The sequence below is a fragment of the Diadema setosum genome, chromosome 21, assembly GCF_964275005.1.
Source record: "Diadema setosum chromosome 21, eeDiaSeto1, whole genome shotgun sequence".
NCBI classification, from domain to species: Eukaryota; Metazoa; Echinodermata; class Echinoidea; order Diadematoida; family Diadematidae; genus Diadema; species Diadema setosum.
Genome location: NC_092705.1, coordinates 2,221,918 through 2,236,684, shown reverse-complemented (window position 1 = coordinate 2,236,684; position 14,767 = coordinate 2,221,918). Strand labels below are relative to the sequence as shown.

At 37.5% G+C, this 14,767-nt stretch overlaps 1 protein-coding gene across 1 annotated transcript in view; it reads left to right on the top strand.

Moving 5' to 3' along the window:
- Window positions 1-13,854, top strand: part of LOC140244803 (uncharacterized) — a 24,850-nt gene extending 10,996 nt beyond the window's left edge. Inside the window, exons 3-5 of the mRNA XM_072324417.1 lie at window positions 1-57; window positions 2,705-2,838; window positions 13,768-13,854. The exon at window positions 1-57 is cut by the window's left edge and continues 266 nt beyond it. Coding sequence (XP_072180518.1) covers window positions 1-57; window positions 2,705-2,838; window positions 13,768-13,854 — 278 coding nt within the window. The remainder of the gene's footprint in view (window positions 58-2,704; window positions 2,839-13,767) is intronic.
- The last annotated feature ends 913 nt before the right edge of the window (window positions 13,855-14,767 follow it).

The window sequence follows — 14,767 nt, the reverse complement described above, 5'->3', positions numbered from 1 at the left end:
AGAGCAGTAACAAGACGATAATTGCAACTGGGTCTGGAAATCGTGCTCCTGAAAACGGTACAATGAGTTTACTCGGTTACACTAGATTTCGGTGATGGGAAGGGAAATTGCACTATAGAGGAATGGCCATTGATGAATACCGGTTATTTAACACAGGCTCGACACTTTTAGCGATGGAAATAGACCCCGTTTACAGTGCGAGGCTCGGCCGCGGCTCGGCCGCGGCCGTGCCCAGCCCCGCTTCAGTGTAAACGCACAAAAGGCCAAATGCGAGGCCAAAATTGGCCTCGCATTTGGCCTCGCTCTGGAGGTGGTCTCGGCCGCGGCCGAGCCGCGGCCGAGCCCGGCCTTTTCTTGGTGTAAACGCAAACTGGGCCAAATGCGCGGCCAATTGCGCGGCCAATTTTAGTCTGGCTTCCAAACCCTCTGCCTGTATCTTTCGCTATTCAGGATATTAACCCCCTCAACGTCGAAAACTAGTATAGTTTAAGGTGGTTTTGTCCTGCAAAGGATTCTTTCCTTCGGCAAAGGCCTTTGCCCGAACGGCGACTTCGTCGCCACGGAATTCATTTGGCAAAGGGTCTGAAAACCAGACAATACCAAATTGCATTTGTTTACAAGCAGAGCGCCACTACGACAAAATATTGAAAGGTTTGAATCAAAAGCGCGGCCGAGCCCAGCAGTGTAAACGGACAAAATTGCGAGGCTCGGCCGCGCAATTGAGGCCGGTCTCGGCCGCGGCCGAGCCGCGGCCGAGCCCGGCCCCGCACTGTAAACGGGGTCATAGATGTCGGAACACCATATTGTTTAAGAAAAGACATTGTTTTGGTGGCCACCAAAATGTTGAAAGTGGGCAGGCTCCCTGCATTGCTTTATGTGTTTTCCTGGTCTATAGAAAAAAAAAAAAGAACTATATCACCAAGTGCTTGATGACCGCGTGCATTTCAGTTATAGATATGTTTCCAGATCTCCGCGAGTCCTCACGAACAAACGGACAAACGGACAGCCAAATTCAGTTAAACCATTTTATTTCTCACCTAAATTTCACGGCCTATGAAGTTGAAGTATATAGAGATATACCCATGATGCTAAACTTTATGCACTTAGGGAGTCCCAAAGTGTAAATAATGCACGATTGACTAACATTAAGCAATATTATAATTGGGTTTTTTTTTTTTTAATCCTCACATCTACAGATTTCAAATACACATAGCGGAAGAGGGCGCCGTAAAATATATAGGTTTTCCGGACAATTTCATGCCTTTGTCATTCCAATTCATAAATGTACATTCAAATTCACGCATCTCACGCATGCGAAGATATTCGGGCATTCAAATTTAGAATCCGAGCAATCAATCTCATTTATGGGAGCTCCATTTCGTTTCCTTCAAATTAAATTCACGCATGAGCGTTCCATTTCCGAATGCGGGCATTACACACACGTCATTTCCTACTCGTGCATTCAAATTCACGCGGTAGTCCCAATTGTTTGGGGCGTTCAATTTCATTTTCAAATGACCAGTTTTATTCTTCGTGCAATCAATTTGTTAACAAAGTAAATAGAACAGCTTTTTGAAGAATGGGGTAATGGGGTGATTCAGGGGCAAACAGTATCTATATGGGGCGAAAGTTTCTTACAAAACAAGCAAAGAGGTTTATACGCAACCAAGGCTTATATGCATTAAATTATAATAATGTTCAGTGTTGTTGTATTATTCTGTTGTATTCATAGTTTATCACTTCAAGACATTTTGAATTATAAGGCCCATTCAGCAGTGCATCCAAACAACACAATGACAATTTAAATATACTACTTGGTGACACTGCATGCACTAAAAGAGGACAACGCCCCAACACTAACCACATCATGCATCAATTTAAAGACAAACTGAAACAAAAATACAGATCTCACATAGTCCCGCAAATGTAAACCAATAAGATATCACAAAACAACAAGCAAGACGTGTGCTCATGTTATCAGTTTCAATGAAGTAGAAATCGCTTTTCTCAAAGATGTCAGTCAACCTCTCTTTAGTTTATGATCGTTTGTATACTTGAGCATAGTGCTTGATGTGGCTGTATATACGACTGCCATTTCAACATCGTGATGTTCAATTTTAGAATGAAATGGTTGTCAAATAAATTATCATCATGAAGCCCAATCTATTCAAAGGTGGTGAAAAAGACACGCAAGCGTGGCCCCAAGCTAAATGAATGCAAAAACTATTTTAAATAATGCACTTATTTGGAACATGCATGGTTGCCTTCTCATTAATTTGAATGACCGACAATATTTCTTGCCGCCAAGCGCCTGCTTGAAATGAACTTGAAAACTCATTGCTCAGTCAGTCAGTGAAATACATGCTCCTATCTTAGATTTGAATGACGAAAATCAACAATACTGATTGCTCCGATACTGAATTTGAATGATCTGATTTTGAATGTGATTGCTGATTCAGTGCTGAGAGCGTGAATGCGTGAAATTGAGTGCTCGAAATAGGAACGTGAATGGCAAAATTATGAAAATGACCAGGAAAACCTTACTTTATCAACAACAACAACAACAACAACAAAAATTTGCCGTGCATGTAAACTAGTACACGGCACTGCACCTTATCTAACTCTAGAGGGAATATGCATCTGCTCCACTGGCTTACAGTCTATACCTTCCATTTAATTGTGTGTTGTTTTTTCACATTGACAGGTTTGTCGCACGGTAATAAGAAAACGATAATTATTGTAGTGATCTGTGTCACCGTAATCCCGGGACTGGTCGTGGTCGTGCTGGTGGTATTATGTGTTCTACGGAAGGTCAACTGCCCACTGCGGAACAATAACGTAAGAATTCGAAGAAAAATATTTTACGTAATATAGGTTTTCCCGTACAATTTCATCAGATTTGCGTTCGATTTAACAGGTGCGATCATTCAAATTCGAGCGAATTTAAACGATCATCGAAATCAACATTCAAAAGTGCTATCTAGCTCATTAGATTAGATTTCATCAGCATTCTTTTTCATGATTTTCTCACATGCCCGTGTAAAAAGCGGGTTCAAATTAAAATTGGGAGAGAAATGCCTTCGAATTCCTATCAGCACTGCCCTGATGAACAGTAAGAAATTCAAACAGCAAACATTTACAGCAGCATATTGGCAGTGATTTTCGTTACTGCATAACCATCATTATGTTCTTTGTATCATCTTGGCCTTTTGAACAAACAATGCAAACATTACGCACTTTGAAATGCGACCTTTGACTTGCCCTGAACTTCATCATTCTTCTATTATACAAACAGTCATCTGACACAACTTTCATACGCATTGATATGATATACATGCATACATATCATTATATTCACTTATGCACGACTTTGGCGGCTATATTTAGCACGCTGTTTAGTATGAAACTTTTTCATAAATATGATCTGATAAAGTTGGGTGGGAAAACCTATAAATATCAATATGAAAGCATTCAATCTATCTCACCCATGATTGTTCACTCTCCACATCAGTGGCGTATCTAGGGAAAACGGCGCCCGGGGCAAGCGCGAAAATTGCGCCCCTAATTTCTGAAAAAGTGTTCAACCCCAACCCCATCCCAGTAGGGACTTTAAACAAAGTCCACATGATATGCTTTTTCAAGCACTTAAAAGGGGTCTTTTGAGATTGATTTAAATGTAATGAGTGTTGATAAATTTTGGCGAGCGAGCGCAGCGAGCGAGCCGAAAATTTTTGTACTTTAACTTACAAAACATGGGATTCTTGTCATTTTTTGCTTATCAAATCTTTCAATTCTAATAAAGATATAGTGACGGCCTTATAGATAACGATTTATACCAACAAACTGAGGACTTAGAAAAAATACTCTAAATTAGTACGAGCGAATGAGCCGAAATTTGTATATTTCCGCGGCATCATCACGATTTGTTCTTATCTCTCTCTTTCGTTTTGTTTTGTTTGTTTGTTTTTGTTTTTTTTTGGCGAGCGAGCACAGCGAGCGAGCCGAAAAATTTTGTATTTCAGCTAACAAAACATGGAATTCTTGTCATTTTTTGCTTATTAAATCTTACAATTCTAATAAAGATATAGTGACGACGATAACGATTTATACCAACAAACTGAGGACTGAGCTGAAATGTGTATATTTCCGCGTTATCATCACGTTTTGTTCTTATCTCTTCTTTTTTTTGATAAATTGTGGCGAGCGAGCGCAGCGAGCGAGCTGAAAAATTTTGTATTTCAGCTTACAAAACATGGAATTCTTGTCATTTGTTGCTTATTAAATCTTACAATTATTGTAATCAAGATATGGTGACGACATTATAATATAGATAACGATTTATACCAACAAACTGAGGACTTGAAAAAATACTCTGTTGTACGAGCGAGTGAGCCGAAATTTGTATATTTCCGCGTCATCATTACGTTTTGTTCTTATCTTGGGATTTTTTTGCGCCCCCCCCCCCCTCCGTTTGTTCGAAACCGTTGGCGCCTTCTTTTGATCCAATTGGCGATCGCTTCAGAACGGAATAAATTGCAGTCGCTGCTCTGTGAAACATTTTGCCTGCTAAATATAAAATGACATGTGTGAACACAATAGACATTGTCATTTTCCCCGCGTCATCATCACGTTTTGTTCTTACCTTCTTTTTTATATAAATTTTGGCGAGCGAGCGCAGCGAGCGAGCCGAAAATTTTTGTAGTTCAACTTACAGAACACGGAATTCTTGTGTGAACACAGATAATAAACATTGTCATTTTGCCCGCGTCATCATCATGTTTTCTTTTTATATTGTTTGATTTGGTTTTCTGCCCCCCCCCCCCTTCCGGGCGAGTTTTTTTCTTGTTCTTGTTCTTGTTCTTGTTCTTTTCTTTTCTTTCTTTTTTTTTCTTCTTCTTCGTTTTTTTTTTTTTTTTGCTTTTTTTCTTCTTCTTTTTTTTTTCGTTTTTTGCGCCCCCGAGGAGTGGCGCCCGGGGCACGTGCCCCCCTTGCCCCCCCCCCCCCCTAGATACGCCACTGCTCCACATTATGTCACTTCATACAGTTAGTCGCGCGTCTTCACCTGCAGTGGTCGGGTACCTACCAAAGGAGAGAAGGAAAAAAAAAACACCAACCACTTGATTATGATTACACAATCGATTGCGATTTGACACAGACCACTCGACCGAGCGTATTACCAACAACCTACATATTTCATTATTTTTGCGTGGTTGTTGTTGATTTTTTTTTTCTCACTTCGTTTTCCCTTCCCTCGGTAAATAAAACTAAACTTTCTCCCGAGGATGCTTTGAAATTAGCTTGTTGTTAATGTTGTTATTGTATTTGAGGCGCGTCATTCACAATATGAATATTTGCGCCTTCATCTACATAATATCATTTTTACATATAATTAATTTCTCAACAACTTAATACTTCACGATTATTTTTATGCGCGCTATGTGTCTGTTGTTATACGGTGAGGGTAAATTCTGGTGCATGCTGATGGCAAACTCTGATCATAGATTGTGCCGCCTAGCCTTTTGTCAAGGCCCTCTCGCTGTAACGGGCGAGCGAAGCGAGCCCAGCCGAGCGCGACAGCCTCGCGCTACCCCACTCAGTTGGGCTCTCTTCACCATACAGTGAGAGGGCCTTGACAAAAGGCTATACGCCACCCCGCCCTGTATAACATTTCTTGCGGACGTGAACGGTCCAATTTCTTGACAGGATTTCGCTCCCATTTTGCTGTGGATGTGTACTGTGTACCATGGGATAATTTAGAGAAAGCCACATCCCAAATACTGTGAAAGTAATATAAATGTCGATTGAGCTAAAGCAGCAATACAAATAGAACACATCAGTGAAAGTTTCAAAAGTAATGAATTGTTAAAGTTTCGATGCCGTCATCGCGGGATAAGAAGACAACAGTTCATGACATCATTATGGACAACAATACAAGGAACATAACAAGAATTCCGCGTAATTTCATTTTTCACGAAAAGCACACATTCTAGAAACTTGTAACTGACATAACTATTACGGGTAACATTATTCCCCCTGCTATCTGAAGGAGGTAAGTCATGAGCTCTTTCGTTATGCTAGAAAAGTGCAAGTATTATGTTGGATTTTTTATACGTTAAAGTTTTTCCATTATGACATCATGGACTGTATTAGTCTTTTTTCTGGCGATGATGGCACCAAAACTCCAACAATTCATAATTTCTTCATCGATTGTCCGATTTTTTCCTCAAACTTTAAAGAGAGTTGAGTTGAGTTTATTAACAACATACATGTGAATATGATAACATGATAACATGAAATTCCATAGGGTAAGATACAATAACATGAAATTTTTTTATGAGAATACAATGATTTTGTACAAGGTTCTTACAGCTATGCAAGCATATATTTTACATACTTATATTTATCTTACATTAGAATACATGTGGTGTAATATATTTAGTTTCGTTTTGATACATTTATCACTGAAATGGCAAAGAGTATGAATAAGTATGTAATGCAGAAATACGCATAGACAAAGGTTCTGAAAAAATAGAAAAACAGAAGATAATGTTGTTAAAGGGGGAACCAAAAGTTAGCACAGGTGCTAGTCGAGAATGGTTCTCCCATTATAGCTACATGTATATATATTTAAGCTGCTTATTGCAAGGTCTACTCTTTTAAAGTAACTGTACTATAAAAGTACATTAAACTAAACACTGAATATTCTTTTCTTCACTAAACTTTATTTAACAAGTGCTTTTTTAGGTTTCTTCGAAATGAAGATCTTGTTCTTTCCTCCTGAATATTTTTGGGCAAACTATTCCAAAACTTTGACCCGACAAAAGATATAGAAAATGTACCATGTGTCGTTTTACATTTCGGGAGTCTAAGCATGGAATGATCTTTGCCTCTAGTCCTGTATGCATGATTCATTGGCTCATAATATTGCGTTACAGAATGTGGTAAATGTCCCTTGTGTAGATCATATACAAAGGTTGACACTGCAGGCTTATGCAGGTCAAAAACATCTAACACTTCTAGACTGGTGAATAATGGCCTTGAACTTGTTCTTAAGGGGGAAAATGTAATTGCTCTCACGGCCATTTTTTGTGCTAAATTATACAATTTAAGTGGCTTCTGTAGGTACTTCCCCATACTTCAATTCCATAAAGTATATATGATTGTATAAAGAATTTATATAAAAGCATGAGAACATGCCTTGGAACAAAGTATCTTAACTTAGAAATTAAGCCAATTTTGCGCCTAATGCATTTGTTGATACACTGAATCTGATCCTTCCACATCAAGGTCTCATCAATTTTGATTCCTACGAAAGATGCTACATGTACTCTTTCTATAACCGTTTCAGAGACTGTTAACACACCTTTAATTGCAATTGGTTGTCTTGGTCCTTTAATAATCATATAATTTGTTTTCTTCAAGTTAATAGTTAATTTATTTACAATACACCATTCCTGTACCTCATTCAATTTTCTATTTACGTCATCCATATCAATTTCTTTTGTACCTTTGGGAAATGTATGAAAAATGTTTGAATCGTCAGCGAATAGTCTGAACTGAAAATAGTTCGATGAGCTAGGCAAATCATTAATGTATAATAGGAACAGTGTGGGTCCCAGCACTGATCCTTGTGGTACTCCACATGTGATCGTTCTACTACTGGATATTTCATTCTTGTAGCACAATACCTGCGATCGGTTTGAGAGGTAATTTTGGAACCACTGCAACACAATGCCTCTTATGCCATAACATTCTAATTTCGCAGAAAGGATGCGATGATTGATTGTGTCAAACGCCTTTTTGAAATCTATAAATATACCAAGGGTTATTTCACATTTATCATTTGAGTGTATCAATGTATTAACCAAATTGATTAATGATAATTTTGTACTGTATTTCTTACGAAATCCATACTGGTGTCTGTACAAAATTTTAGTGGACTCTAAAAAGTCCATTAGACGACCATTGACTAATTTCTCGAAAATTTTTGCAATTACTGGGAGAACTGAAATAGGTCTGTAATTACCTGGGTCATCTTTCGAACCTTTCTTGAACAAAGGCGTCACTTTTGCAATCTTAAGTGCATCAGGGAATTGGCCCGTTTCTAATGACAAATTAAAGATATAAGTCAATGGGGAAACAATATAAGGTGCTGCGTCCTTGATCAATCTTATTGACAAATTATCATAACCATGAGACTTTGTAGCATCAAGATCATATACAATATCCATAATTTCTTCTTCTCTAATAGGTTTCCAAGCCAAAGACTTTGTATTTCTGGCACCCAAATAATCTTGAAAACAACTATTACGAGGCCCATTTGGTATTCGTTCTGCCAAATTTGACCCAACAGTGACAAAGTAGTTATTTAGTTCTTGGGCTATTTCATTGTTAGAAGATACAACTTTATCAATTCCACCTTGATTAATAGTTAACTCTTCTATATCCAAATGCTTATCTTTAACCTTTCTACCAATTAACTCATTAATGGTATCCCAGGTCTTTGTCATGTTACTCTTGTTACGATTAAAAGAATTGCAATAATACAATCTCTTTGCATTTTTAATAACTGTCACCAAAGTGTTTCGATACCTTTTATACTTGTTTCCGTATTCGTCACTAAAATTTGATGACCTGTAGTTTTTGTATAATTTGACTTTGACTGATGTGTGTTATATTGCTACTTCTACTCAATTATATTTGGGTTATGGTTTCCTTTAACCTGTATTGTTCTGTGTAACAGCGCCTCAACTTTAGATAAAAGATAAGAGCCAGTTGTGCCTGGCCTCCAATATAAACAACATGTAAGCAACATTATTGACTATATTCTGTTCCACATCGTAGCGTGCCACTGGCAGGAAATGCAACTTTACTTGAATAGTTGTTATATTTACAGTTTGCACTAATTTTTACTTGATTTTGTTCCAGATTTATGAAGTTGTGTACCATATATGAAAGGGAAAGTATCTTTGAAAAATATATATTTCATTCAAATTCTGCATTTTCTACATGCAGGGTTTTATTCCAGTTTTGAATCGTGATCTAGGATCTAGATCTCATAAGAAAGGGAAAACATTTCCGCTGGGTTTCTGGTTTTCTTCAATTTAAAAGTACGGGAACGTTTCATAGCTTTCTTTATTAGCAGCTCCCGCGTTCACCCATCACTTTTTGTCTTAACTATCGACGTTGTATTTTTTTCCAAACCATGTTATCAGTTCTTCTCTCTCTCTCTCTCTCTTTCTCTCTCTTCTTCCCTATTCTATTATCAGTATGCAAGCAATCTATAGTGTTGGGATCTGTCTGGGTGTTTGTCTAGGGCTAGTTAGGTTTTTTATTCTTATCGCTATAGTTCGTGTAATTCGTTTTGTAAATCTAGATTCATGAACAAAAATCAAAGATAGATTATATTATGTATAATTGTTTTACCATCTGTTTGGGGGAATGGACCCTACAAGCATTGCTATTTTAGCATTCCTCCCCATCTCCTTCATTTTCTAAACTTCAGAATGCTGTTGTCGTTTTCTTTTTCACCTTATCAATGGTATGTCCATAAATTTCAATTATCGTGTTTTGTAATGTTGACATCAAGATGTTTTTATCGTATCAGGGCAATTACCCCCGGGGCAATTACCCCCGGCTAAATACTGGTTATTGGTAAAGTTAGAGTAATGATTAGGGTTAGGTTAGGTTTAGGGTTAGGAGTTTTGGTTAGGGTTAGGATTAGGTTCAGGATTAGGAGTAGGATTACCCTTATGGAAAGAACACAGTTTTACCACACTATGTAACACAGTGTGCAACACAGTGTGGCACACAGTGTCGAACACAGTGTGAAACACAATGTGTAACACAGTGTCGAACACATGTGTTTAATATGTGTTTAATATGTGATTTTGGGACGTGTGGTAACACTGTGTATTAACCACAGTGTGAAACACAGCGTCAGCACACTGTGCAACATAGCGTTACCACATGGTCCAAAACACATATTAAAAACACTGTGAGTCAAACCACAGTCTCACACACTATGACCACAGGGTTATAACCACATAGTCCATTACGCTGTGGTAGTCACCACATAATCCACCACACTATGGTATTCACCACATAGTCTACCACACTGTGGCAGTCACCACATAGTCCACCACACTATGGTATTCACCACATAGTCTACCACACTGGCAGTCACCACATAGTCCACCACAGTACAATGTAGTAGTCACCACATAGTCATCAAATGTATCTAATACACTGTACCACATAATCATCAGGTGTATCAATATTTTGTAATGCATGAAGGCACGGTTACTGACTAGATAACACTGTTATTGAATATGAAATTACCTTTTCATAACAACATTTATGACATCGGTATAACATAACATTATTAGACAATAGTTCACAGGAAATCCCATCACAAATACTTCGAATTTAGAAGTATTTTATGTATTTTCTCAAATTTAGGTTGCTTTTTATAAATATTCATGAGCTATGCAAAGTCTGTACCACAGGAATACCACAGTGTTACCACAGGAATACCACAGTGTCACCACAGGAATACCACAGGAATACCACAGGAATACCGCGTGAAGTATCACATTCTGTACCTCAGCACTCCCACTTGATAGGTAATACTGTACGAGTATAGGACAGGTTAAGTACTGCTTAAATCAATTGTCATAATTCGCAGCATAACTCACCTATTATTGAGATTCTGGAATATGCATTTTGTTTTGTTTTTGCTTTTTTTTTTAATATTTCAGTTGGTACTACTGTGTGGTACTGTGTCATGTGATAGTCATGTGGTATAGCATGTCACGAAAAAAAAAAAAAACAACACAAGAATATCCTGTGACATTTTTCTGTAATTAAAGTGTACAAGAAAGCAGTTGTAAACACAGTTTGCATCCATACTACTGAATATTCTCGGCACACTACCAGAATAAATTATTGTGTGCAAGTAACAGGCAATGAAGTGGCTTTTGTACATGGTTTTGTGGTTTCGGAAGATGATAGTGATGCCTTTGCTCTCAATAAGTATGTAGAGCATGATGGCCCATTTGTAAAGAATAGAGACAGGGAGAGCCATGCTGATGCTGTACACATCAGAGTAGTGAAACGTGTGACCAATAGATTGTATGCAATACCTCCTGGTGAAATCTTAGGAAAGCATGTGATTTATGAGAGAAACGGAAGTTATAACATGTCACTTTTTGTTCTCTTTCCACAACTACAGATACTCCTAGTATTATATCATTTGATATAGTGTTTGATGTTATGCATCCGTAAACAGTATTAACACAACACTAAATGAATGATTTATTCATCTGAAGGTTGGATAAATGACATGTATAGGTCATATTCTCACATTAAATGAATCTGTTGTTCCATGCCAGTATTTGAAATTTTAAAGGTATCAACTGAAATTAGGAAAATAAATAAGTATATAACATTTGCAACTTCCGTGTACTTAAATGGTGTTGTATATTGTCCAGCTTTAAGTTATTGGTTTATTACTTTATTGGATAATCAGATAATCAGTTAAGTGGCTTTACAAACTTGATAAAAATCTCTGGGGAGTACATGTAGTGATGAGGCATATTCTTTTAATTTGATACATACATGTACATTTATCAATAAACTACAATACTTGAATCCTTTCACCAAACTGGTAAAATGCTCCACCCCCCAACAAAACCAGAAATAACCTGGTTTTACAAGGATTAACATTCCATGTGGTAGTACAAGATCTGAAATCCCCTACTGACAATACTAATGCAAAGTTTAATATACACCACAATGTGGTAAACATGAGTCATTGTGTTTCAAAGTACTAGATGTTTTAAAAAAAAACAGTTTGCGCTTTTGATTGTGAATAACTGAAAACCCATGAAAATATAACTTTCCACAAATTTACACAGTAGGTAGCTAATATAGGCATACAATTTTGTTGTATGCTGTTCCCTGCAATATTTTGAAACAGTACACAACAAAATTGTGCGTTATTCAGCGGCTACCTTCTGTGTAAATTTGAGGAAAGTTAATTTTTATTATTTTTTAGTTATTCAAAATAAAAAATGTAGTGTTTTTTTCCTTAACATCTAGTATGTGGATATTATAGTGTTAAATCAATGATATGAAATCCCACTGTGTAACAACATTATGGACGCAGGAGTACACATATTTCAATATATACCACACTGTGTGTTCATGTAGTATGCCAAGTATGTGGAGATGATGCAGGTGAATGATCTGAAACCCACAAAGTGACAACACCGAGCACAGGGTTTACACATAGTTCAATATATACCACACTGTGTAAGTCTGTGTGGATTATGTGGTAAATGAATGATCTGAAATCCCACAGTGTGACAACACTATCAACACAGGGTTTACACATAGTTCTAAATATGCCACACTGTGTCAAACATGAATCACAGTGTGTTCAGTATGTGATCTATGTGGGGATTATGTGGTAAAACACTTTAACTGAAATACCAGACTGAGGTAGCATTATGAACACAGGGTTTACACATAGTTCGATATATACCACACTGTGGTATTTGTGTGTCACTCTGTGTTCAGTATGCCAATAATGTGGTACACTATGTGATCTCAAATCTCACACCGTGACAACGCTGTGACCACATGGTTAACACATTGTTTACACATAGTCAAGTATGTGAACACACTGTCGTAACACTATACCACACTGTGGTATATGTGTGCCACTCTGTGTTCGGTATGCCAATTATGTGTTACACTATGTGATCTCAAATACCGCACTGTGACAACACTGTGACCACATGGTTAACACATTGATTACACATAGTCAACTATGTGAACACACTGTGGTAACACTGTGTTTGTTCCATAAGGGTTGGGCTAGGGGAAGGGTCCGGGGTAATTGCCCAGGGGGTAAATTGTCCTATAGACTCGTATTTATATCTTATGCAAAAAAATATATATATATTTACAAGTTTGGCTGGAGATGGAAAAAATAAGTGAATGAATGAAAAACATATGCGTAGTGATGTACGATGGGTAAAAGGTCTCCCTGAATGGTTTAAAGGGACTGTACAGTACTGGTTGAGGTGGGGATTCGTGTTTTGAACATTCCTAAGTGAGATAATGAAAAGCCTCTTTTGAAATATGAAAGAGCATGTAATTTTAAGAAGGATTCAACATTTATTTGATGAAAATTGGTTTTCAAATGGCTGAGATATCCAAAAAAGTGCTAATAATAAAAGGCGACATGCCACAACTTTATTAGGATCTCTTTGTTTCACCTTGTTTTTGGATATCTCAGCCATTTCAAAACGATTTTCATCGAATAAACTTTTGATACCCCTTAGAACTGCATGCTTTTTGACATCTCATAGAGTGGTTTCTGAATATCTCGCAAAACGTTAAAAGCTAAATCCTCACCTCGACCAGAACTGTACACACCCTTTAAACCATGGACAAAGATTGGACCACGTTCGTGAATTCGGGCCTAAGTGTTTTCTAGTTTGTTTGTTTGTTTGTTTGATTGTTTGTTTTTGTATGAATAGCACCAGTACGTTAAAAAAACACCAGTATAAAGTGCTACATAAATGCAATTCTTCTTCTTCTTCTTCTCATTATTATTATTATCATCATCATCATCATCATCATCATCATAAAGCTCGCTATAACGACTCCATGGTCATATAGCGTTATAAAGCATAATGAAAGAGAAGTCTGTATGACCCTTCATATCTTTTCACCCTTTACTTTTAATATTATGATATCCAGCAACAGCCAAACGCTGGGGCCGGTGGGGCACCTCCGAACAATAATGCCCAGCAACAACTTCCCTTAATGGTCAATCCTTAATTCCAATAAATGGAGAAGCGGCGGCAAGACGGGACGCGAATTACTGACTTTCAGCCTGACTGACGGATGCAGACTGTGAAACCAACCTCGATCTATAAGATTGTGAAATGGAGCACGACTAGCTTATGGTCGATCATAAGAGTTTGAGTTTAACGATTGTACTAGAATCATGTCAGCCACAGGTCGTTCACCTGATAAATTACAATTTGATACAGATATCTTTATGGCAATGGAATAATTGTGAGAATAACACTTACCGGGTACGCTGTATATGCATAAGCAACCATCGTGAACGAGCCCCCATAAATCAAATACTGTTGAATACGGTGTGCTAGCTGATATTTACAGCGAAACAAAATGATGGTTATGTAAATGCTGGTGAAAAAGATGCCATACACCATTCAAGTTTGTTTGTTTTTTGTGTGACGATGACAACAAAGAACACGTTAAACCATGTATAGGTCACTTTCTATGTAGATTTCGTCCTTCCATTTTTACACACTTAAATCACGTTTGCAATCTGTATGGAGTCAGGATTCCAAAAGAAAGTACACCATTAGGGGGAGGTTATATATACCATGAGTTCTTTTCTTGGAAATTATTTGTGTGTGTAGATTCCATCTACTTATACATTTGTTGTTGTTTTGTTTTGTTGTTGTGTTTTGTTTTCTTTATTTCCTTTCTTCTTCTTCTTCTTCTCCTTCTTTTTTTTTTTTTTTTTTTTTTTTGGACCGGGCACGTGATATGAAACCTAAAAGTGGATGCAATTTGTGCACAGTGGTGTTAATGGCATCATTTTAGCTCACCTAAACAGAAGGCGCAAGTGAACAATTCCAGTCACTCATTGTCAGGCGTCCGTCTTGCGTCGTACCAAAACTTTTTACATTTTTATCTTCTTCTTCATAATCCCATA